At 40.0% G+C, this 26,954-nt stretch overlaps 1 protein-coding gene across 4 annotated transcripts in view; it reads right to left on the bottom strand.

The window, feature by feature from the left end:
• Nucleotides 1-25,063, bottom strand: part of UNC13B (unc-13 homolog B) — a gene marked incomplete at both ends in the record, with an annotated part of 221,087 nt that extends 196,024 nt beyond the window's left edge. For all 4 annotated transcript variants that reach the window (XM_079705886.1, XM_079705887.1, XM_079705885.1 and 1 more), the window contains one exon: nt 25,042-25,063. In XM_079705886.1, coding sequence (XP_079562012.1) covers nt 25,042-25,063 — 22 coding nt within the window. The remainder of the gene's footprint in view (nt 1-25,041) is intronic.
• Between the last annotated feature and the right edge of the window lie 1,891 nt (nt 25,064-26,954).

The raw sequence follows: 26,954 nt of genomic DNA, 5'->3' as shown, positions 1-26,954 counted from the left end.
CTTCTCTCTAGGATCCCAAGAGGTGGTTAGGACAAGAATTACTAGTCCCCTTTTATATACAGGAGAACAGGCTCAGAAAATTCAGTGCTAGTAATCAAACCTAGCCTTCTTTTCAAAAGACTAGAGCGGCACTGTCCAGTATGATAGCCTGCAGCCACATGTGACTATTTAAATTTAATCAAAATTAAGTAAAATTAAAGATTCAGTCCTAGGTTGTACCAGCCATGTTCAAAAGCTCAATAGCTACATGTGACTAGTGGCTGCCAATACCAAAGAGCACCAATGTGGAACATTTTCATCATCACAGCAAGTTCTATCAAATAGCACTGGATTAGAGTGTACTGAGAATCTAGAATGCAGGCTTACAGGGCTTAGCACAACAGATCTCTGAATAAGTACTAAAACTGGTCAACCAGGATCTTCAAGAAATTGCTCATGATGATTCAGCAGAGGACATCTCTAACACAATAAGGGCAGGAGCCAAGCTAAGACACATTGAAGCACAACTATAACAAAGTCCATCTGAGAAACCACAGGAGCCTCTCAAGGGTAATCACAAATGCTGTGACTCATCCTAGAAGAGCAGTGGGCAAATAACATGCATAGTAAGGTGGTAGATTCACACGTACAAAGAAAAATGTCTAGGTTGAAGCTCTGGCTCCATATTACAAAAACCGACGCTCAATAATTCTACTTTCTGGTTTTTTAACCTATGTCTACACTGAACTGAATTTTCATCTTACTGGAAATCCTGGCAGATCACCTAAGTAGGTTAAGCCCTAGTTCTCAGAAAGTTCATTGTTCTCTAGACCTCAAAACAATGTGCTATTTTTAATAGATACCATTGAGTATTTAATCTGTGCCATGAATTGTACACTAAACTTTGTAAAGAAATGTATGTTATTATTTAAATATTTTAAACATACAGAAAAAAATTATGACCGCCCCTGTACCTAACAGCTAGACTGACCAGATCTCAACATTTTGCTACATCTGTTTCAGATCTTTTTTTCCCCCAAGATTTAATAATACATTACAGATACTATTAAAATACCTACTTAATCCCATTCCTTCCCTCCCTCCCTCTCTTGAAGTATCCATTATCCCGACAGTGATATGTGTCATTCCAGGCCAAAATTTTTTTACTACATATATTTGTGTCCATAAACAATACATAGTACTGTTTGGATGTTTCTAAATGTTAAATATATGGCATCAAACTGTATCTGTCTGCAACTTGCTTTTCTACCCTTTTTGGTTTGAGATTTATCATTATTGATAAATGAAGCTTAGTTTATTCATTTAACTTAGTTTAGTTTAGCATTCTATTTGATGAACATACCACAATTTATTTATCCAAACTTCTACCGTGTGACTTTTAGGTTCTTTCCAAATTCTTGCCATTCAGATAATGCTCCAATGAACATCCTCCTGCATGTCTCCTTTGACATAAGCACATGGATGGGAACTCATTAGGATGTAAAGTATACGTATCTCAACTTTACTAGGTATCGTCAAATTGCACTCCAAGTGGTCATATAATCATTCACTTCCACCTACTGCATATAAAAATTCCCCAAACAGGGGGCTTCCCTGGTGGTGCAGTGGTTGAGAGTCCGCCTGCCGATGCAGGGGATATGGGTTCGTGCCCCGGTCCGGGAAGATCCCACGTGCCGTGGAGCAGCTGGGCCCGTGAGCCATGGCCACTGAGCCTGCACATCCGGAGCCTGTGCTCCGCAACGGGAGAGGCCACAACAGTGAGAGGCCCGCGTACCAAAAAAAAAAAAACACATTTAAGGAGGGCTTCCCTGGTGGCGCAGTGGTTGAGAGTCCGCCTGCCGATGCAGGGAAAACGGGTTCGTGCCCCGGTCTGAGAAGATCCCACATGCCGCGGAGCGGCTGGGCCCGTGAGCCATGGCCGCTGGGCCTGTGCGTCCGGAGCCTGTGCTCCGCAACGGGAGAGGCCACAACAGTGAGAGGCCCGCGTACCGCAAAAAAAAAAAAAAAAAATTCCCCAAACAGTACTTTCAAAAAAAACCTTTATGTGTTAAATAATTTTCTAAATAAGAAATAATTTTCCATGTGCAATAACATTTTTTTTTTTTTTCTTTTTCTTTGCTGTACGCGGGCCTCTCACTGTTGTGGCCTCTCCCGTTGCGGAGCACAGGCTCCGGACGCACAGGCTCAGCGGCCATGGCTCACGAGCCCAGCCGCTCCGCGGTATGTGGGATCTTCCCAGACCGGGGCACGAACCCATGTCCCCTGCATCGGCAGGCGGACTCTCAACCACTGCGCCACCAGGGAAGCCCTGCAATAACATTTTGAAGTAACAAACCAGCTTTCAATTTTATAGCTCTTGGAATAAAGACCAAATCTGTATAAATACAACAAAATCCAACAAGGCCAAAATATCCCTTATGACTTCTCCAAGGCTGTCTTTCTTTCAATGCCTATCTATGAAACAGGAGCTATGGTAGGCACTTAATCCTAACAACATTATAGAAAAATGTTTTTCAAACTTTTTTTTAACCCAGCCTATAGTAAGAAACATATCTTACATTGCAACAAAGTTCCCATCTGCTTACATCCATTTGTATTAATACTATGAAACAAAAGTCTCACAGAATAATACTTTACCTTATAGCTGCAACTCTATTCTTTATCTTTTTCCCCTGATGCTGGTCACTCACTAAGCTGATTTCAAGACTAATGAATTGTACCTACACTTTGGAAAAAACACTGCAGTAGAGTGTACAACTTCCACTTTACATATTAACTAAAACAGAGGTTAAATAACTTACCCAAGGTCAGTGAAATCTGGAATTCAAACCCAGTTTCAAAAGCCACACTTATTGCAGTCCACAGCATTCTCCCTGCAATACATTATTAGTACTAAATCCACACCAACTGAAACAGCTAATGCATCAATTTATGCTCACATGAACCAAAGCAAAGCAAAATAAATTCTGTAAAAATATGGTGATATGATTAAACAAAAGTTGCAAACCAGTAATATACATATAATTTCATTCATGCATTATATTCTTGGAAGAGTCAAATGTCAGTGCTAATCTTGCAAGTTACTATGCTATTTATCATAACTTAAGTATGGATGAAGTATAAATATGCTACCCTGTCCTTGGAAAAAAATAACTTAATTTCTCAAAGAATCAAAAATTTACTTCCTGTGAGCTCCTTCTCAAACCAAAAGACAAACAACTTACTTACGTCAAACTTTAACTAACAAAGCCAATGACTAATTCTAAAGTAAATACAGTCCAGGTTATAACCGAGCATGTGCAAGTGTGCAAATGTATCTTTTTCAATGTTTTCTAAATAAATAAACCTCAGTTGGAATTGAGCTTACATCAATACACAACCAAATTTCTATGGTTACTATTTATCAGAAATAATTCCAGCTTGGTTATACATGGATAGCACAAGGTCAGTCTAGCCATCTATCCACCTAATTCCTCCATTAGGCAGCTCATTCAGGCTACAGTAGAATGTAAAGAAAAATTAGAACATTATCTGATTCATTTGGCTTAATGTTTTAACTTTAATACCTAAAATTATTATAGTAAAATCTCTTATTTTGCACATATATCATAACTACTTCTTGGTTTTTATTAAAATACATTAAATATCCCGCATGGGAGCCCACAGGTTATTAATTGCTCATAAATAGCTGATACATACACACACTAAATCAAATCAAATGTTTATTGAGCATTACTTATTATGTGAAAGATTCTGTGGCCCTGTTTAAAATATCTCAAACTAGCTACAAGCTAGAATTCCTCATTAATATGTGTGTGCACGCACATCCACACATGCTTGTGGTATAGTTTTTAACAACTCCCTTCTCCAGTTGCAACAAAAAGTATAGACCTAGATCTCAAGAAAGGTAGAGAACAAGTTTTCTGGACGTTATGGAAATAGCATTTACAGATCATAGCAAGAAACACCGGTTAACACCCTGACAGGAGAACAGAGGTTGTAAGTGACTTTAGACTGGAGTTCTGCTAGAAATGTCTGGATCATTCCAACCAAAGCAACAGCTACAACACCACAAAAACATGTTTTGCAACTAATCCTCAAATATCAAATACTGGTATCATTTCATTTCAATGAGTTATTATGATTTCATTACAGTGATCTCTTTTTTTTTTTAATAAATTTATTTTATTTTTGGCTGCATTGGGTCTTCGTTGCGGTGCGCAGGCTTCTCACTGTGGCGGCTTCTCTTGCTGCAGAGCATGGGCTCTAGGCGCATTGGCTTCAGTAGTTGTGGCGCGTGGGCTCTAGAGCGCAGGCTCAGTAGTTGTGGTGCTCGGGCCTAGTTGCTCCATGGCATGTGGGATCTTTCTGGACCAGGGCTCGAACCCATGTTCCCTGCATTGGCAGGCAGATTCTTAACCACTGCGCCACCAGGGAAGCCCTAATTACAGTGATCTCTTAACTGTAAGCAGATCGGCATTATTGATGCAGCAATTAATACATTCCCTTCCTTGTCTATTTTGTTTTTTTCAGAAACATTTTCGAATAGCTTATAAACTGCTATCACAACTTCAAATGAATCATTTACATTGGTACCTCTTAGCTTACTAGAGGTTTAGCTTACTAGACATTCTACAAGATCCTTTCCAGTTTCCAAAAATTAAAGGTATAAACCCAGAGAGACCTTGTCAAGCTCTACTCTATATGGTAATATTCCACTAGGAAAAAAAAATGTCAGGATAAGTTGTATATAAAGTATGATGCAATTTTATGTAAAAGAAAAAGTTTATATATATATCTAAACACATACTACAGAGAAGAACAGTAGAATTATAATTTTAATTTTTCTCTTGATGTATTTTCCAAAATGTTTAAAGTGATCATATATTGCTCTTATAATAAGGAAAAATAATTGTCACCAAAGCTTTCCCTACCATTCTCCAGATGAAATCTGTTCCATTTTAGTTTTCCTCTATAATGTCACTTATCATATTCTGTTCTATATCACAGTTACATTCTCTTATATCTGTCTTCCCTGTTAGAATGCAAACTAGTTGAAGAATGGACCGCACCTGTTTACCTTTGTAAGCAACATAATATAGTGTACACAATAACGCCTTATATGTGTTCTTTAAGGCTGTATTGTGCTTCAGCTGAAAACAGTTAAGGCATATTAAGCTAACTTCATAGAGAGAACAGGACAAACTGTGAACTTTAGTCTTCTTGAAAAAACTCCCAGGGCTTCCCTGGTGGCGCAGTGGTTGGGAGTCCGCCTGCCGATGCAGGGTACGCGGGTTCGTGCCCCGGTCCGGGAGGATCCCGCATGCCGGGGAGCGGCTGGGCCCATGAGCCATGGCCGCTGAGCCTGCGCGTCTGGAGCCCGTGCTCCGCAACGGGAGAGGCCACAACTGTGAGAGGCCACAACAGTGAGAGGCCCGCGTACCGCAAAAAAAAAAAAAAAAAAAACTCCCACTGAATCCACAGCAAAAACTAATACATATACTAAATGCAAGCATGTACCAACATGAGTTCTCTTAATCAGATATATTCAAGGCTAGTAGATGTTAAAATCTTCAAGCATCAACTGCCTAAGAACAGCAGACCAGCACTTTGCCAGACCTAGCTAAGAAAGAAAGTCTACAATTTTATTTCTTAAGGTGACTTGGTATATAATATCCCAAGGCAATGATTACCTTTCGCATTTTACATGAAAGGTGGCTGTATTCCAGGTAAGTTTTATATCTTAGGTCAGGCTTTATGAATAGCTTCCAGCTCCTAAATTTTTCAAAACAATTATACCTACCATTCTGCACTGTCCATTTTGTTTTATTTTTTAACTGCAGAGTACTTTTATATTTACAGTCAATTTGACCCTCACTCCAACTGAGACTGGCACAAGTATTATCTTTACCATCTGACAAAAGATGATTGAGTGGAGAGACTTCTAGATAAAATTTTAGTCATTATCTAGTGAGACTCAAAACGGTTCTCCAAAATCCAAAGTCCTGGATTTTCCTATTCCACATTTCCTCCCAAGGGGGAAAAAAGGAGTTTAAGTTGTGAACACTATTAAACTACAACCATAATGAACTCCCCAGTCTATAAAACACCTGCTATAATGTTGCCCCTGAATACATCCTAAGCAACAGAAACCACTGCTATAGTGAGACTCATTCACAGCCAATAGTGCACAAAGCCATTTCCCCTAAACATTATTTATAAAATAAGACTCTTTTCTTGCTCCAAAGCTGTACCTTATATATTAATTTTGTATTTTATGGTTTATAGTTAGGCAGAAAAATCTAAATTCAGCTCTACAGTACATAAAAGTACTAATTTCTGTGGACCCAGTGCCCTCATCTATAAAATGAAAATAATAAAGATAAACTAACAAGGTTATCATGAGAATTAAATTATTAATCTTATCTGCTTATTAGCAGACAGCTTGGCAAAGAGTAAGGGCTCATTAAATGTTAGCTTCAGTATTTCACTGACCTAGGATGGTGGGACATTTTCTCATATTTTAACAACTCTGAAATTAAAATGTGTCTTACAATCAATGATGTGTCATAGCTCAATCAATAGTATTTTTTCTTAATGGTACATAAAATTATGCTTCTTACAATCTCTGGCACCTTATACTTGATGAAATATAATATTATATTATATGAAATATATTGTAATGATGCTGCTGAGTAAACGTTTACCCTGCCACCATTCCTCTACCCAAAAGATCCACAAAAAATGGACCAAATCTACATCTCTAATCCTGATCTTCCAAGTCATGTTTCCATCTGTGACACGTGGACAGATTGGCAGCAACTCAAATTTAACAGGTTCAAAACCAGTCATCAATTCCCCAGAAGCTGTTATTCTTTGTTTCCTATCCCAGTTAATGACACCTTAAAGAAAAACCTGTACCTGAAACATTGTAAATCATCTATACTTCAATAAGTAAATAAATAAATAAATAAATAAAATATCCTATAGATATTGTTACATACCTACAAGTTCAAATATTAAAAATGTTTCTGCAGTTTAAAAAAAAAAAGAAAAGAAAAACCTGACTCTACCTTTACCTCCTCCCTCTTCCTCTCCCAGCTGAGGCCTTTCCTGTCTCAGTTGGAATCAAACACTCCATCTCTGCACCCGTTTTATTTTGTACCTCTATTTCAGAAATTACCAAACTGTATCTTGCAACACATTTAGTTGTACATATGGATGTTTCCCCATCTTGGCTCTCAGTTTCTTGAGGGCAAGGTCCATTTCTTACTCATTTTTATATACTCAGGGGAAATAGTTCAATGCCTCACCCGTAGCTAAGTGCTCAATAAATGTTTATGGAAGTGATCACATCCTCTTTGTTTATAAGTTTCAGAATATTTAAGCCTCCATAAAGAGAGAAAAAGGGACTATCCAAGAGTAAAAGTTCCTTTAGCTTACAAAGGAATTTCATACACATGATCTCATTTAGGGTTTAATTCTCAACTCCTAGGTACACTGAACAGACAGTAACACTTCCTTTTTATTTTATTTTTTATTTTTATTTTTGTGTGTGTGTGTGTGGTGCGCGGGCCTCTCACTGTTGTGGCCTCTCCCGTTGCGGAGCACAGGCTCCGGACACGCAGGCTCAGCGGCCATGGCTCACGGGCCTAGCCGCTCCGCGGCATGTGGGATCTTCCCGGACCGGGGCAAGAACCCGTGTCCCCTGCACCAGCAGGAGGGCTCTCAACCACTAGCGCCACCAGGGAAGCCCCAACACTTCCTTTTTAAATTGTGGCTTAATAGTCAAGACGCTTGCCAAAAGTTTTCTGTGGTAGAAAAAAGAATTCAAACTCAAATCCAATTACAAACCCCATGCTTTCAGTTTATAAACTTTTATCCTTCTGCCCCTCCCCCTCAGTGTCATTCCCACTAACCTTCCACCCTAACGTGGTCTACCAGGCCCTATAGTTGGGCCCTACCTATCTCCCTTGTCCTGACCCATGTTTTCCCTTCCTCTGAGCATACCAGCTATATTTGCCTTCTTTCAGCTCCTCCTTCTCACCACAAGGCCTTTGCACATACTATTTCTTCTGCCTAGAATATTCTTCTTCTTCCCTTGTCTCACTAACTCCTCCTCTTCTTCTAGATCTCAGTTCAATCTTCACTTCATTAGGCAATCCATCTCTGACCTGAGTAGGTAACTTTCCCTATCACATGGTCTCTTAACAATACACACTCTCCTTTATAGCACAAATCATGGCTGTATTTTTTTCCTAGTTGTAATTTTACATTAATTTATATTATTCCTATTTGCTTAATGTCTAGCTCCCTCACTAGTCTATAAAACTTCCAAGAAGGCAAGAAATTTTTTAAAATCACAATTCTGCCCCAAGTACCTGGCACAATAGCTGTTGAAAGAATATCCCCAAGCTTGCTAAATCATCCGAACCCCCCTCACTTTCAGCTAATTCTTGCATTCTACTTTACAGAGAAATCAGTTATTTTCTCTCCGTACCCCAAACTCATCTTTTTTTTTAATTATGATTATTTTTTATACAGCAGGTACTTATTAGTCATCAATTTTATACACATCAGTGTATACATGTCAATCCCAATCGCCAAATTCAGCACACCACCATCCCCACCCCCCCAGGGTTTTCCCCCCTTGGTGTCCATATGTTTGTTCTCTACATCTGTGTCTCAACTTCTGCCCTGCAAACCCGTTCATCTGTACCATTTTTCTAGGTTCCACATACATGTGTTAATATACGATATTTGTTTTTCTCTTTCTGGCTTACGTCACTCTGTATGACGATCTCTAGATCCATCCACGTCTCAACAAATGACTCAATTTCGTTCCTTTTTATGGCTGAGTAATATTCCATGGTATATATGTACCACATCTTCTTTATCCATTCGTCTGTTGATGGGCATTTAGGTTGCCCACTCAGCCAGTCTGTGTCTTTTGGTTGGAGCATTTAATCCATTTACATTCAAGGTTATTATTGATATGTATGTTCCTATGACCATTTTCGTAATTGTTTTGGGTTTGTTTTTGTAGGTCTTTTTCTTCTCTTGTGTTTCCCACTTAGAGAAGTTCCTTTAGCCTTTGTTGTAGAGCTGGTTTTGTAGTGCTGAATTCTCTTAGCTTTTGCTTGTCTGCAAAGCTTTGGATTTCTCCATCAAATCAGAATGAGGTCCTTGCTGGGTTGAGTAATCTTGGTTGTAGGTTCTTCCCTTTCATCACTTTAAGTATATCATGCCACTCCCTTCTGGCTTGTAGAGTTTCTGCTGAGAAATCAGCTGTTAACCTTATGGGGGTTCCCTTGTATGTTGTCGTTTTTCCCTTGCTGCTTTTGTCTTTAATTTTTGCCAATTTGATTACTATGTGTCTCGGCATGTTTCTCCTTGGGTTTATCCTGTATGGGACTCGCTGCGCTTCCTGGACTTGGGTGGCTATTTCCTTTCCCATGTTAAGGAAGTTTTTGACTATAATCTCTTCAAATATTTTCTCTGGTCCTTTCTCTCTCTCTCCTCCTTCTGGGACCCCTATAATGCAAATGTTGTTGCGTTTAATGTTGTCCCAGAGGTCTCTTAGGCTGTCTTCATTTCTTTTCATTCTTTTTTCTTTAGTCTGTTCCACAGGTGTGAATTCCACCATTCTGTCTTCCAGGTCACTTATCCGTTCTTCTGCCTCAGTTATTCTGCTATTGATTCCTTCTAGTGTAGTTTTCATTTCAGTTATTGTATTGTTCATCTGTTTGTTTGTTCTTTAATTCTTCTAGATCTTTGTTAAACGTTTCTGGCATCTTCTCAATCTTTGCCTCCATTCTTTTTCCAAGGTCCTGGATCATCTTCACTATCATTATTTTGAATTCTTTTTCTGGAAGGTTGCTTATCTCCACTTCATTTAGTTGTTTTTCTGGGGTTTTATCTTGTTCCTTCATCTGGTACATAGCCTTCTGCCTCTTCATCTTGTCTATCTTTCTGTGAATGTGGTTTTTGTTCCACAGGCTGCAGGACTGTAGTTCTTCTTCCTTCTTTTGTCTGCCCTCTGGTGGAAGAGGCTATCTAAGAGGCTTGGGTAAGTTTCCTGATGGGAGGGACTGGTGGTGGGTAGAGCTGACTGTTGCTCTGGTGGGCAGAGCTCAGTAAAACTGTAATCTGCTTGACTGTTGATGGGTGGGGCTGGGTTCCCTCCCTGTTGGTTGTTTGGCCTGAGGCAACTCAACACTGGAGCCTACCTGGGCTCTTTGGTGGGGCTAATGACAGACTCTGGGAGGGCTCACACCAAGGATTACTTCCCAGAACTTCTGCTGCCAGTGTCCTTGTCCCCACGGTGAGCTACAGCCACCCCCCGCCTCTGCAGGAGACCCTCCAAGGCTAGCAGGTAGGTCTGGCTCAGCCTCCCCTGGGCTCACTGCTCCTTCCCCTGGGTCCCGATGCGCACACTACTTTGTGTGTGCCTTCCAAGAGTGGAATCTCTGTTTCCCCCAGTCCTGTCAAAGTCCTGCAATCACTTCCCACTAGGCTTCAAAGTCTGATACTCTAGGAATTCCTCCTCCCCTTGCCGGACCCCCAGGTTGGGATGCCTGACGTAGGGCTCAGAATCTTCACTCCAGTGGGTGGACTTCTGTGGTATAAGTGTTCTCCAGTCTGTGAGTCACCCACCCAGTAGTTAAGTAATTTGATTTTCTGTGATTGCACCCCTCCTACCATCTCATTGTGGCTTCTCCTTTGTCTTTGGATGTGGGGTATCTTTTTTGGTGAGTTCCAGTGTCTTCCTGTCGATGATTGTCCAGCAGCTAGTTGTGATTCTGGTGTTCTCACAAGAGGGAGGACAGCACGTCCTTCGACTCCGCCATCTTGGCTCCTCTCCTCCCCACAACTCATCTTAACTTTCTCCTTCTTATAGATCCCTTCCCTTTGGGCTACAAACATTCAGATTTCCTTTTTCTTAAGACCACTCTCACCCTTTTTTTTTTTTGGCCACACGCCTAGGCATGTGGAATCTTGGTTCCGCAACCAGGGAAAGAACCTGTGCCCCCTGCAGTGGAAGCACTGGAAGCGTGGATTTTTTTTTTTTAAGATTTATTTGTTATTTATTTATTTTATTTATTTTTGCCTGCATCTGGTTTTAGTTGCGGCACACAGGCTTCTCTCTAGTTGTGGCGTGCAGGCTCCAGAGTGCATGGGCTCTGTAGTTGTGGCATGCAGGTTCCAGAGCCCGTGGGCTCTGTAGTTTGTGGCACGCAGGCTCTCTAGTTGAGGCACGGGCTCAGTAGTTGTGGTACGTGGGCTTAGTTGCCCCGCAGCATGTGGGATCTTAGTTCCCTGACCAGGGATCGAACCCGCGTCCCCTGCATTGTAAGGCAGATTCTTAACCACTGGACCACCAGGGAAGTCCCTCAACCTTTCTCTTTATTGCAAAACTTCTGAGGGAGTAGCCTACACTTGCTGATTCCACTTCTTCACTTCTCAAATACTCTTAAACCACTTTAATATGATGCCTACTCTCACACTCCTCTAATGAAACTTGCTCTAGTTTTCAAATCCAATGACCTTGTTTTTCTTTATTCTCAACCAGTATCATTCATTTCTATCATTTGATCGTTCCTTCTTGAAACTCCCTTTAGTCTAGGCTTCAGACACTGACACAGCACCTCCATTTTCCTACAGTTCTGACCACACCTATCAATTCTTCTGCCCATTCCCATAGGTACAGCATTAGCTCATTTTTCTCCTCTATTATCCTCTATATACAATTTTATTCATGCTAATGGTTTTATTACCAAATACCTACAACTCCCAAAATTTATCTCTAATGCAGGTTTCTCTACTAAGCTATAGATCTACATTTTCAGGTACCATTTTCAAGGGTGATCTGCAACAAGACAAATACTTCCCAACTCAACATATTTTATAAGTAACTTATCTTACAGACACCATGAACTCAACTGAACCTAACAACTTTCCTTCCTCTATTTTCTTCCTATTTTCTTCCTCAATTGAGAAGTCTAGGATGACTTCCTGACTTAGATAAATAGATGTCACAGAGCAGGATGAAGATCATTAACACTATTTTCATATTAAAATAAGTGCTCACTCAATGCCTGGGATAGTGCTAATCATCTTCCCAATTATCTCAGCAATACTTTGCTATAGCTATTTTGACCATCTCTAGTACTACTACCTTAGTACAAGCCTTTATCCATCTCTCACCTGGACACTCCAAGTGGACCCCCCGCTTCCACTGTTGCTAGCCATGGCTTCCCACTCCAGTCTATTCACCACAAACTGGACAGTTGCAAAATATAAATCAAAGCATCTTTGATTTATAGTCTCTGCCTGCCTACTGGAAGAGTTTATACCACTCTTCCAATAACCCCTTCCTTTTCTCCTTCACCTCAAAATATTTGCTTCCAATTCACTTTGCATGAAAAACTTACCTCAGGTCTCTGATTGATGGTTCCTTCTCATCAATCTGGTCTCAGCTCAAATGTTACCTCCTCAATGAGGCCTTCCTTGAAAATCCTCCTTCAAATAGCTCTCCCACTCAGATCACTCTCAATCCCTTTATCCTACTATCTTATCTTCACTGTACTTATCATTGCCTGAAATCATATTATTTTTTATTTGTGTATCTCCTTTTAATAGGAGCTTCATAAATACTTTGAATGGATGTATAAATTTTAAAGATGTAGAAAGTAAGGTTCAATGATGTTAAGTAACATATGTAAGGATATACAACTTATAAGTGGTGGAGCTGATATATTCACCAACTCAGCTCTGCCTAAAACCAAAACTTTTAACATCTACCCTATATCACACTGGTAAAGCATAGTAAGAGTGAAAGCTAGAAAGACAGACTGGGGAATATAATCAGATAGTCAGATAATGAAGTTTGAAATTATAAAAGCAGAGCACCATTCCAAGGAGTGACATGCTCTATGACGTGATCATGGGTTTAGATGGCTGAAATGAGGTGGACAGAGGTTTATATCTGTATCATTCACTGCCCTCTCCTTGGCAACCAGACTTCTTGTATCCATTGGCAACCAGACTTCTTGTATCCATTTGCAGATGAAGGCTCTACAAATCTGGCTCATAACTAATACAGTAGACAGAAACACAAGTGAGCTAGCCCTTTGAATCATCTTTATCCCACTTTGAATCACATGTAAAAGCAATTACCTTCCCACTGCCCAGCCCCTCCTTAGTTGCCTGGCAGATCTTCCTCATTCATGGCCCTCTGGCCTCTTCTCAATATCACTCATAGTAAAACACTATGGAAATTAATAAAGCAAACAGTTGTAAGAGAAAATTAATAGCCTAACACAATCCACAGGACTATTTGTTCTCCAGTCCCAAATAAGTACTAAGAACTAAATGGACAGAAATGGAAGAAGTAATAGAATTTAAAAAAAGATTTTTCTTTTTGGAAAGCTGTACTTCCTAATGATTAAGAATTGATATTTCCCTATTTTATATATTTAGCAGAATACAGTTTGTATACATACACCTTAACACAAACTTTCTCCTGTCATATTTTTACCACATATTTTATCACTATGGGGTTCACTAGCACAAAAAAAAGAAGCCCTGATGACTCTTTTTCCTTTGATGTCATGGGCTGCTCTCAAATGTTCAGTGGATAGTTGCTTTTGGAGATTACACCTGAGAATTACCAGTTCATTTTTACTGAAGAGACAAATAGATGAAACAATTTCCTTTATGAAGCTGAACACAAAATTCTACCACATGCCTACATTTTTATTTCATTTCTCAGTAATCACAGAAAGGATCACAACAAAGCATGAAATGCAAAGCTGGTTATCTAAGCTTCCTCGTCAGAAGCAGCTACACCTAAGTATTCTATACAGAAGGAAATAAGTTATTTTTCAATAGCCCTAGGAAAATGGAGCTCACTGCTCTTCTGTGACAGTTCAAATCTCATCAAAAAATTTGGTCCCTTAGTATCCTCCAATAGTTACCAATTAGTTGCTGTTGTTTTCAGTATTATGAAGTCATGGATTTAAGCATAGTTGATATGCTTCAATTCTTGTGGTTGTTATCCTTATTGATATTGCAATTTGCCCATCTTTGGCCATTAGGAGCCTCTCACTGATAGTATCTTGATATGTATCTTTTCAGCCTTTCCCCCCATATAGTTACATACCGTTTGACCATTCTCGTCACCCCTTTTTTCTTCTTTAATTGAGCTCCATTTTCACATGCATTTTCTCATGTCAGTAATTATTTTTTACTTTTTTATCTTGAAATTTCAGACTTACAGAAAAGTTGTAAAAATAAAAATATGTTAAGTGATCTCTTTAGAAAATGATATTCTATTTTTTTTTTTTTTTTGTGGTACGCGGGCCTCTCACTGTTGTGGTCTCTCCCCTTGCGGAGCACAGGCTCCAGACGCGCAGGCTCAGCGGCCATGGCTCACGGGCCTAGCCGCTCCGCGGCACGTGGGATCTTCCCAGACCGGGGCACGAACCCGTGTCCCCTGCATCGGCAGGCGGACTCTCAACCACTGCGCCACCAGGGAAGCCCAATGATATTCTTTTTTTAAAAGTATGTAATGCCACTAAGTTCAGGGGCTATGCTGCTATCTTGTTCAGCATCATAAACATGAACTCAATATTTCTTTCAAAAAATGAGGGCCACAAATGATGTGAGGCATCATTTTGAGCATAATGGATCTCATCAGGTCATTAAAAAAAAAAAAAAAGACATTACCAAGCCTACAGGATTAACATGTAAAAAGTATGTATTAATGCCTGTGAAGTGGTTTGAGAACCTGGCCAAATTCCCTTTTTTTAAAAAATGAATATTAGGAATACAGTTGCTAGGAGGTAGATTTTGGAAAACTGTTTTATATTATCAGCTACAGTTGAACATAACCAATGACCAAGAAATTTTAATCCCAGATATATATATATCTATCAAATATACATATAAAGGTAGGACTAAAAGATACAAAGTACATTTGGAGTGGTATTATAAAATCATAGTCCAAGATGGAAAACAAAAATGTCCAGCAAAGGTAAATAAACTGTGGCATATTCATACAATGAGATACTACACAGTAATAAAAATAAACTACTGCTAAATGCATCAAGAGGAAGCATCTGACAAGCATAATGTTAAGCAGAAGCAGCCCAAAAGAAATATTGTATAATTCCATTTATGAAAAGTTCAATATGTCAATAATACCTCAATTTAAAAAAGCTCAAAAACAGGCAATGCTATGAACCTAAAACTGCTCTTAAAAAATAAAGTTTATTAATTAAAAAAAAAAAGCTAAACTACAGTGTTAGAGTAGGATAATGTTACCTTTGGGAAGATGGAAGGGAGTAATGACTGAGAGGAAGGGTACGGTGGGCTTCTGGAGTGTTAGTAGTATTCTATTTCTTGACCTAGGTGGTGGTCACATGAGTGTGTTCACTTTGTAATGATCCAGTGAGTCATACAGTTAAGATTTGTGTATTTTCAAATATAAACTCAAAATGGATTAAAGACCTAAATGTAAGGCCAGACACTATCAAACTCTTAGAGGAAAACATAGGCAGAACACTCTAGGACATAAATCACAGCAAGATCCTTTTTGACCCACCTCCTAGAGAAACGGAAATAAAAACAAAAATAAACAAATGGGACCTAATGAAACTTAAAAGCTTTGGCACAGCAAATGAAACCATAAACAAGACAAAAAGACAACCCTCAGAATGGGAGAAAATATTTGCAAATGAAGCAACTGACAGGGGATAAATCTCCAAATTTTACAAGCAGCTCATGCAGCTCAATATCAAAAAAACAAACAACCCAATCCAAAAACGGGCAGAAGACCTAAATAGACATTTCTCCAAAGAATATATACAGATTGCCAACAAACACATGAAAGAATGCGCAACATCACTAATCATTAGAGAAATGCAAATCAAAACTACAATGAGGTATTATCTCATACCAGTCAGAATGGCCATCATCAAAAAATCTACGAACAATAAATGCTGGAGAGACTATGGAGAAAAGGGAACCCTCTTGCACTGTTGGTGGGAATGTAAATTGATACAGCCACTATGGAGAACAGTATGGAGGTTCTTTAAAAAACTAAAAATAGAACTACCATACGACCCAGCAATCCCACTACTGGGCATATATCCTGAGAAAACCATAATTCAAAAAGAGTCATGTACCACAATGTTCATTGCAGCTCTATTTACAATAGCCAGGACATGGAAGCAACCTAAGTGTCCATCAACAGATGAATGCATAAAGAAGCTGTGGTACATATATACAATGGAATATTACTCAGCCATAGAAAGAAACAAAATTGAGTTCTCTGTAGTGAGGTGGATGGATCTAGAGTCTGTCACACAGAGTGAAGTAAGTCAGAAAGAGAAAAACAAATACCGTATGCTAACACATATATATGGAATCTAAAAAAAAAAAGGTTCTGAAGAACCTAGGTGCAGTACAGGAATGCAGACGTAGAGAATATCCATTCTTGAGGACACTGGGAGGGGGAAGGGTAAGCTGGGACAAAGTGAGAGAGTGGCATGGACATATATACACTATCAAATGTAAAATAGATAGCTAGTGGGAAGCAGCCATGTAGTACACAGAAATCAGCTCGGTGCTTCGTGACCACCTAGAGAGGTGGGACTGGGAGGGTGGGAGGGAGACGCAAGAGGGAGGACATATGGGGATATGTGTATATGTATAGCTGATTCACTTTGTTATAAAGCAGAAACTAACACGCCATTGTAAAGCAATTATAGTCCAATAAAGATATTAAAAATATAATAAAATAATAAAATTAAAAAATTAAAATGAATGACTAATCAAAAAAAGATTTGTGTATTTTAATATACATAAGTTATAAGTCAATTAAAAAATTTTAATATACAACTATCAAATCTTCTCTGAATTTTATTAAAGACAGTCCACTATAAGGTATGTAAAAAACACCTCCCAAACTTAAAGAATCTTGCTTTAAAAGTTAGAAAAAATAGTGTAGTATTTCCCCGCTCTAGCAGGAACTTAACTTACTCTGCTTATCCCAAACCAGACCTAATAATCCTAATGGATTCTGAGTTTATCTAAGAAAGGAGATATTTTAAGACCTATGTAGATTGCTTGGGCTCTTATCTACTACATAACAAGCACAGAGAAGGTACTCAACAAATATTTACTAATGATACACAGCCCAAACTTTAAACAAACTCACATAGCAAAATCTGAAATACCTAGCACTGGTAAAATAGGATAAACACTCAGTCTGTTGGCCTAGAGTGCAACTTCCAGAAACCTCACCACTAGAAACTAAAAAAATTACAGAATGTACCACTTATAAGGAAGAACACAATTTATGACACTATCTTTGGCAGAGGAAATTGGTCCTTTCCCCCTTCTGCCTGGCTCAGACAAGGCACAATCAACTTCCTGATGCCATAGCTAAGCAAAAGACACCCAGAAGCAACTCTGCCTGTAAGGGCAGGGACTACTTGAACCATGATGTGATGAAAACCTAGCAGCAAGGATTTAGCTGAGGCAGATGACAATGTTGGAGAAATAAGATGAGAAGAAAGCACTTGACCAACCTGTTCTTATACCTAAAAACTCTAAAATCATTACTATTCCTACTTTCCAGAGTGGTAGTAAATCAAAATATATCTTTGGAGTCCCCCCAGGCTAGAATTAACCCACAATCAATAGGTGTCCTGAGTGTCCATCAGAGTTCACCTCCTAAGAGTTTCCCAGTAGTAGCTGTTCAGTTAGTTAGATGGCTGATATGTAATGATAAATTATGATAAGCTTTTCTAAGGGCAAGTCACAACATACATTGACTTGGTATAGTTCTCATCACTAGTGACATTGCTTTGTTCTGTTTTAAAAACACAAGTAATAAATGTTCAATATAGAAAAAATAATTTTTAAATAATACAAAGAAGATAAACAAGAAAAGTACATGAAAATCACAGGTCAAACTTAAAAGAGCTGAGGTCTTTGGTATTTCTGGTAGGCATAAAATATTACCTACTGGTGAAGGACCTGCTTCTAATAGAGGATTATTGATATGAGAGATGCTGAGGCACTTGGTTTGCTAATGGGTCCAGGTGAGTGTAATTATTATGCCAAGAAAATAGCAATGAGCAAATCACACAGAAAGACCAGGTGGAAAGCTGATTGGCGATCTCCAAACATAATAAAACCATCTATAGGGATGTTCATTGTAGCATTGTTTATAGTAGCAAAATTATAAATTATATTGTTTATAAAGGCAAAATTTATAATAGCAAAAAAAATTCTGATCATCAGTATGAAACTGGTTAAATTATATATGCTCATATAAGGGAATAGTACTCCATAGCCATTAAAATGAACGATTTAAACTCACATAAGCTGATAGGAGGGACCCCCTCATGGTCCAAAGGTTAAAGAATCCACCTTACAATGCAAGGAACACAGGTTCCATCCCTGGTCGGGGAACTGAGATCCCACATGCCACGGGGCAACTAAGCCCTCGCGCCACAACTACTGAGCTCACGTGCCTCAACTGGAGAGCCTGAGTGCTGCAAACTACAGAGCCCACGGGACCTGGAGCCTGCACGCCACAACTAGAGAGAAGCCCACGTGCCCCAAGGAAGAGCCCGTGTGCCGCAACTAAGACCTAATGCAGCCAAAAATAAATAAAATAAATAAATAATAAATCTTTTTTTAAAAAGCTTATAGGAAAATATATCATTAAGCTTTTTAAAAAGTTGAATAATATTGTATACCTCCAACTGTAGAATCTATATACTCATACCTAATGAAAATTTCTATGAAGGCCAAGAAAGAGTAAACAGTAGTTACCTCTGGGGAGTAAGAATAGGGAATGGAGACAGGAGAACTTTTTCCTTTCATTTCACATCCTAAATTTTTTGAATTTCTTATCATGCATATATATTATCTCTACAATAAAAACAAAACAATGAAAGCAATGAACAAAAAACTTAACAATGGTGTTGAGTGGGTGGTAGGACCATGATGATTTTTATTCTCCTTTTTACACTTTTCTGCATTTTCTCTATTTTCTATGATTAACAATATATTAGCATATATTGCTTTTTATACCTCCAAGACTATTATCTTGTTTTTGATTTTTTAACAAGTCAAGTGTAGTCACTTCTGGTTCAAATTAGGGAGAGAAATCCAGCGCTCAGTTATAAATACTGTAGCAATTACAAAGAAATATGGAAAGACTCAATTCTCAAAATGCTTATTTGTTTGGAGAAAATAGTCATGAACACCAAGACAACAAAAGTTAAAGAAAATCATTGATTTAATTTACTGGAGTTGCTTATGTGGTACTGGCTCCTATGGAAGCAAAAAGATATCAGTATTGTGAAGAAAGCTGTGCCAAATGTTTGAAGAAAGACTAAGTGAATTCTATAAAAGGGCGTTTTTTAAAATTCAAGTCTAACCTCCCACTCAACGTCAAAATTCCTTTTACCACTCATTCAGTCTCTGCTTAAAGTATCCTATGTCAAAAAATCCTCAAAAGTAGTCCATGCCATTAGTTAAGAACAACTCTGTTAAAGTTCTTCCTTATGTTAAGCTAAAATATAATTTCCTATCATTTTCACTGGTCAACTTGTCCTAGTTCTGTCCCTTGGAGTGATAGTTTAGACAATTTTCATTTACTATTATGATCCTCCCCCCTCTTAAATCTTCTCAAGAACTAAACCTCTCAATTCCTCAAATGATTTCTACACCATTATTCTAATTATTCTTCTCCGAAGAAATTCCAGTTTCTCAGCGTGCCTCTTAGAATCAAATACCCTGACTGAACACAAAATTCCAGAACTGATCTGACTAGTGCTTTTATCTCCTTTGTTTGGGTCACCATGAGCTCAGAACAGACTAGTTGCTAGGCGGTATACAATTCATTGTCAATTTAGTGGCACTGTTCAGTAATTTATGTTTTAAGGCATTTAAGAGTTTAAAGAGTGTAAAGGAGAAAGATCACTGTGGACTGAGGAACTGAGGACATTTTCTTTTTTTTTTTTTTTTTTTTTTTTTTTTTTTTTGTGGTATGCGGGCCTCTCACTGTTGTGGCCTCTCCCGTTGCGGAGCACAGGCTCCGGATGCGCAGGCTCAGCAGCCATGGCTCACGGGCCCAGCCGCTCCGCGGCATATGGGATCCTCCCAGACCGGGGCACGAACCCGTATCCCCTGCATCGGCAGGCGGACTCTCAACCACTGCGCCACCAGGGAGGCCCTGAGGACATTTTCAACAACAAAAGTAGACTGTAAGCTGGGAAAGGAAGAATACTTTTTTTTTTTTTTTGCGGTACGTGGGCCTCTCACTGTTGTGGCCTCTCCCGTTGCGGAGCACAGGCTCCGGACGCACAGGCTCAGCGGCCATGGCTCACAGGCCCAGCCGCTCCGGGCATGTGGGATCTTCCCAGACTGGGGCACAAACCTGTGTCCCCTGCAGAGGCAGGCAGACTCTCAACCACTGCGCCACCAGGGAAGCCCAAGAATACATTTTTGATAAGCAGAAAACATGAAAAGACTATTTCAAAGAGTATAAATGTGGAACACTGCCAAGGCAGGAATGAATCAAGTTAGTGCTAATAAGGATAGGCAAGAACATAGGACCAAAAGGAGGACTGGAGTCAGACTATTGAGAGCCCTTAACCTGCAGGGAATAGGCATGATTAAAGGGTTAGACCAAGAAACTGACTTCTTGATTGAGATATCTGGAGATGATTAAATCAATACCAGTTTGCCAAATTCTACATCAGGTTAAATACTGTTTGAAATTTTTTTTCTAAATTGAGGTATGATTTACAATGTTGTGTTAGTTACAAGTGTACAGCAAAGTGATTCAGTTATAATATATATGTATTCTTTTTCAGATCTCTTTTCCATTATAGGTTATTATGAGATATTGAGTATACTTTCCCATGCTATACAATAGGTCCTTGTTGTTTATTTATTTTATATATAGTACTGTGTATATGTTAATCCCAAACTCCTAATTTATCTCTCTCCCCCAATCCCCTTTGGTAACCATAAATTGTTTTCTATGTCTGTGAGTCTATTTGTTTTGTAAGTTCATTTGTATCATTTTTTTTAGGTTCCACAAATAAGTGATATCATATAGTATTTGTCTTTCTCTGATTTACTTCACTTAATATGATAATCTCTAGGTCCATCCATGCTGCAAATGCCATTATTTCATTCTTTTTCATGGCTGAGTAATATTCCATATTCTGTGTGTGTGTGTGTGTGCGTGTGTGTGTGTGTGTGCGTGCATGTGTGTGTGTATACATATATATCTCACACCTTCTTTATCCATTCATCTGTCGATGGACATTTAGGTTGCTTCCATGTCTTGACGATTGTAAATAGTGCTGCTATGAACACTGGGGTGCATGTATCTCTTTGAATTAGAGTTTTCTCCAGGAGTGGGATTGCAGGATCATATGGTAACTCTATTTTTAGTTTTTTAAGGAACCTCCATACTGTTTTCCACAGTGGCTGCACCAATTTACATTTCCAGCAACAATGTAGGAGGGTTTTCCTTTTCTCCACACCTTTTCCAGCATTTATTGTTTGTGGACTCTTTAATGATGGCCATTCTGACTAGTGGGAGGTGATACATCATTGCCGGTTCTTTTTTTTTTTTTTGATTGATTGATTGATTTCTATTTTTGGCTGCATTGGGCCTTTGTTGCTGCATGTGGGCTTCTCTCTAGTTGTGGCGAGCAGGGGTTACGCTTCATTGTGGTGCGCGGGCTTCTTATTGCGGTGGCTCCTCTTGTTGCAGAGCGTGGGCTCTAGGCATGCGGGCCTCAGTAGTTGTGCCTCGATGGCTCTAGGCATGCAGGCCTCAGTAGTTGTGCCTTGTGGCTCACGGGCTTAGGTGTTCCGCGGCATGTGGGATCTTCCTGGACCAGGGCTCGAACCCGTGTCCCCTGAATTGGCAGGTGGATTCTCAACCACTGCGCCACCAGGGAAGCCCTATCATTGTAGTTTTGATTTGCATTTCTCTGATAATTAGCAGTGTTGAGCATCTTTTCATGTGCCTATTGTCCACCTGTATAGCTTCTTTGGAGAAATATCTGTTTAGGTCTTCTGCCCATTTTTTGATTGGGTTGTTTGTTTTTTTGTTATTGAGTTGTATGCGCTGTTTGTATAATTTGGAAATTAAGGTATTGTCAGTCACATCGTTTGCAAATATTTTCTCCCATTCTGTGGGTTTTCTTTTCATTTTGTTTATGGTTTCCTTTGCTGTGCAAAAGCTTTTAAGTTTAATTAGGTCCCATTTGTTGTTTACTTTTATTTCCATTACTCTAGAGAAAAATATTGCCGCAATTTATGTCAAAGAGTCTTCTGCCTATGTTCTCCTCTAAGAGTTTTATAGTATCGGTCTTACATTTAGGTCTTTAATCCATTTTGAGTTTATTTTTCTATACGGTGTTAAAGAATGTTCGAATTTCATTCTTTTACATGTAGCTATCCAGTTTTCCTAGCACCACTTATTGAAGAGACTGTCTTTTCTCCATTGTATATTTTTGCCTCCTTTGTTGTAGATTAATTGACCATAGGTGTGTGAGCTTATTTCTGGGCTTTCTATCCTGTTCCATTGATCTATATGTCTATTTTCGTGCCAGTACCATACTGTTTTGATTACTGTAGCTCTGTAGTATAGCCTGAAGTCAGGGAGCATGACTCCTCCAGCTCTGTTCTTCTTTCTCAAAATTGTTTTGGTTATTTGGGGTCTTTTCTGTCTCCATACAAATTTTAAGGTTTTTTTGTTCTAGTTCTGTGACAACTGCCATTGGTAATTTGATAGGGATTGCATTGAATCTGTAGATTGCCTTGGGTAGTATGGTCATTTTAAGAATATTGATTCTTCCAATCCAAGAACACAGTATGTCTTTGACTACATGGAAAAAGTTTCTAATTCAATTCTACTCCAAGATGAACTGAAATTGAGTTGTTATATAATATCATTACACAGGTTTCTTTCTGAATATAAACAACATTCCTAACTGCCAAAATATAATACAAGGAATGTTACTTTAAAAAGATTTATTTTTCAGCTCAGTGCTTTGTGATGACCTAGAGGGGTGGGATAGGGAGGAAGGGAGGGAGGCTCTAGAGGGAGGGGATATGGGGACATATGTATGCATATGGCTGATTCACTTTCTTGTACAACAAAAACTAACACAGTATTGTGAAGCAATTATACTCCAATAAAGATCCATTAAAAATAATAATAATAAATAACAAAAAAATTTTTAAATAAAAAGATTTATTTTGATCCATTTCTGTAAGTTTCCCCAGCATGAATACCTTGCCATTTAACATGACTACTTCTGTACAAGGTAGCCACTTGTTTCCATAATTAATAATCTTCAGGATCTACATTCAAAAGACAATGACCTGCTGGTCTCCAATCCTCCAGGTTCAAAAGGAGAAATATGACTAATGTAACATTAAAGAGAAAGAGTTTAGTTGGCTAAACAGAATTTCTAGAAAATGAAAGCTTCCTGATATTAGAACAAATGAAAACAGCAGCAGCTCCTTCTCTAAAGTTTAAATTCGATTAAATAGGAATTTCTGGTTCAATAATGCTCCTGCCTGAAGAATCTTTCATAAGGGCTAGTTCTGTAATATAGTGTGGCAGTAGAGATTTAAACTGCCCAATAGACATTGCAAAACCCAACCTCTCCCAAATCCTGCTACTCAACAGCAGGGATCTAAAGGAATAAATAGATTCCCAGCTGCTGAGAGAAAATGTCTTACTAAAAGCAAAGCAAAATTCTCATTAATGAAAAATCAACCATGAAAGAAGAAAATTTCTGTGTATCTCATAATCCCTGGAAAGAGCCAAATCCATTTTGGGTTAAAGCAGATTTAACAACAGTGGAAGAGAAGAGAGGAAATCAGTTCCATTTGCCAGAAGCTGGGGGAAACGCTTAACAGAGATCACAAACAACAATGCTTCTAATCCACAGAGCCAAAAGAAACATGAACTCTATCCAGTAAAAGGTGCCAGGAAAAGGTTCTTGTGGATAAATTCTCTCACTCACAACGAAGCCACCTTATTCCACCTAGCTCAACACAGATATGATAGGCTGTAACTTGAATTTCCCAAGATCAAATTCAATGGGTAATCCAAACCCTGCTTTTTCTGATCAGATCATCTCTAAAATCACAGTCCCTGCATTCATTCAAAACCAGCATTGAGCTTCTACTACGTCAGGCACCCGGAATACAAAAACCATTAAGCAACAGTCTCTACCCTCATGGAGCTTAGTCCATGCACCTTGTCTCATCTTAAACCCCAAAGCTCTCGCCTTAAAATATTTTCTTAGGTGGGTCAGTGGAAAAGCAATAAAGGACTTCACCTTTAGTTACTGTGATAGAAGTAAATAAATAAATCATACTTCTTATGCTCTGCTCCGAAAGGAGAGAAGCCGACACACCTTTCCAAGTCGAATATGAGCACATTCTTAGCCTAGAACCCACAGGAGGAGCAGGGGACAAAGACAAGCAATAGATGGGTGCAAGCCAAGAAATACGCTGGAAGAAGGGATGTGACAGCTGTACCACTACACGTTCAAAGCGTGATTAAAAAGAACCTGCTACTAAGCCGACTGAGGTTTTACGGTGCAGGGAGAAGGAAGAAAAGAATAGGGGGCTGCCCGCTATGAACAGACACCAACTATCCACGGTCCCTAGCTCGTCCACTCTCGCTAGAGGAGAGCACCAGACACTGTTTAATAGGATCTGGGCCTTCCAGCCAACAACACTGTCACATGGCCACCGGAACGGAGAGCTAACAGTCCCTCATAGGAGCATGAGGAAAAACAAGAGAGAATGGAAAGAACTCTTTAAATGTTCAAAAATGAGTTAACATAATGGTTCCCCGAGGCACGGATGGGACGTAAAGTTTGGAAAAGGTGGTAACCCGACGCCCACTGGAAGCCCGTGGAGACCCCAGGGCGACGTCCGCCCTTGCACCCCAGTCCGCGCACTCACCGCGCACACAGAGCAACGACATGGCCGAGGCGCCGGCGAGCCTCCGCCGCGTCCCAGCCCTGCCGCCGCGCCGGGCTGCTCCCTCTTTCCTCTCAGCAGGTGCAGCAGCTGTTGCCGCTATCGACCCCACGGGTCTCGCCGCTCCTCATGGTCCCCTTCGCAGGCAGCCTCCCGCCGCTCCCTCGGACCCGCTCCAATTTTCACCGTCTGAGCGGGCTCCCGATAGTGGTGAGTACCGGCCGGCAGGCGGGAGACTGGGCGCGGCACCGCGGCGCCATCGCTGAGAGGCAAGAGCTACCGGGACACCCTCCCCTCACTCCAGCCGGGATCCAGGAGAGCGCCGGGACAGAGCCAACCCGTTGCGCCCCGCCTCCCAGCCAATCAACTCACGCCCAGTCCGCCGACCCCGCCCCTTCTCGGGTACGTAGGAGGTGGGGTCCCCTTCCGCTTTTCTTAGTGAAAGAATGAAGGCAGCTCCGCACGCTAACTAGGCTTACTGCAGAGAGGGGCGGGCTTCCCCCACACCAGTGTGGGGCGGGAATTGAAGCCTTCTGCCCCTCTCATGTGGGCGGGGCTTCCACCCAAGAACAGATTCTTTTCATTGAGAATTTCTATCGGACTTCCTTCTGAGTCTATCCCTTGCAGCTTACTGTAACAATTTAAAAAGATCGTACCACACTTTGCTGTATACCTGAAACTAACATAATATTGTAAATCAACTATACTTCAATTTTTAAAAATGGACTTTAACAAGAAAAAAAGGCTTTTGTAACTTTGTATGGTGATGGATGGTAACTAGACTTATTGTGGTGATCATTTTGCAGTGTATACAAATATCAAATCATTATGTTGTACACCTGAAACTAATATAATGTTATATGTCAACTATACCTCAATAAAGAATGGGCTACTGTGCTTCCCTGGTGGCGCAGTGCTTAAGGATCTGCCTGCCAATGCAGGGGACACGGGTTCGAGCCCTGGTCCGGGAAGATCACACATGCCACGGAGCAAATAAGCCCCTACACCGCAACTACTGAGCCTGTGCTCTAGAGCCCCAGAGCCACAACTACTGAGCCCACGTGCCACAGCTACTGAAGCCTGCACACCTAGAGCCCACGCACCACAAGGAAGAGTAGCCCCAGCTCGCCACAGCTAGAGAAAGCCCACGTGCAGCAACGAAGACCCAAAGCAGCCAAAGATAAAAATAATAATAATAAATAAATAAAAATTTTTCAAAGAATGGGCTATAGTTAATTTTTTAAAAATAATAATAAACTTTAAACAAATATCTCACCCTCCTTAAAAAAAAAAAAAAGACAGCCTAAAGGAAGCTGTCTGGAGACCTCATTTCTCATCTAGACCTTTTTTCATGGTCTCCATTGTATTTCCAATGTCTGTATATAGTATATAATATATAGTGCCTAGTGTATAGTAATCAGTCCGTAAATGTTTGGGGTTTTTTTTTGTTTGTTTGTTTTTTGCGGTACGCGGGCCTCTCACTGCTGTGGCCTCTCCCGCTGCGGAGCACAGGCTCCGGACGCGCAGGCTCAGCGGCCATGGCTCACGGGCCCAGCTGCTCTGCAGCATGTGGGAACCTCCCAGACCGGGGCACGAACCCGTGTCCCCTGCATCGGCAGGCGGACTCTCAACCACTGCGCCACCAGGGAAGCCCCGTAAATATTTATTGAATGAAGGATGGAGAGAAGATAGTCATTTTAAACTGAGGACTTCTGGCACGATGATGTACATATATGCAAGGAAGTAAAAAAGACCAGAGCAGAAAACAGGAATGCACATAATATCATGTACAGATCCAACACCTCATCCACCCCAAAATTTGGATTTAATTGGTTTGCGGTAGAGCTCAGGCATCCTACCTTTTAAAAGTTCCCCAGATTATTCTAATGTGATGC

Source organism: Hyperoodon ampullatus (assembly GCF_949752795.1).
Source record: "Hyperoodon ampullatus genome assembly, chromosome: 6".
Lineage (NCBI taxonomy): Eukaryota > Metazoa > Chordata > Mammalia > Artiodactyla > Ziphiidae > Hyperoodon > Hyperoodon ampullatus.
The sequence above is the reverse complement of the archived record's forward strand: the minus strand, read 5'-3'. Positions and strand labels throughout refer to the sequence as shown.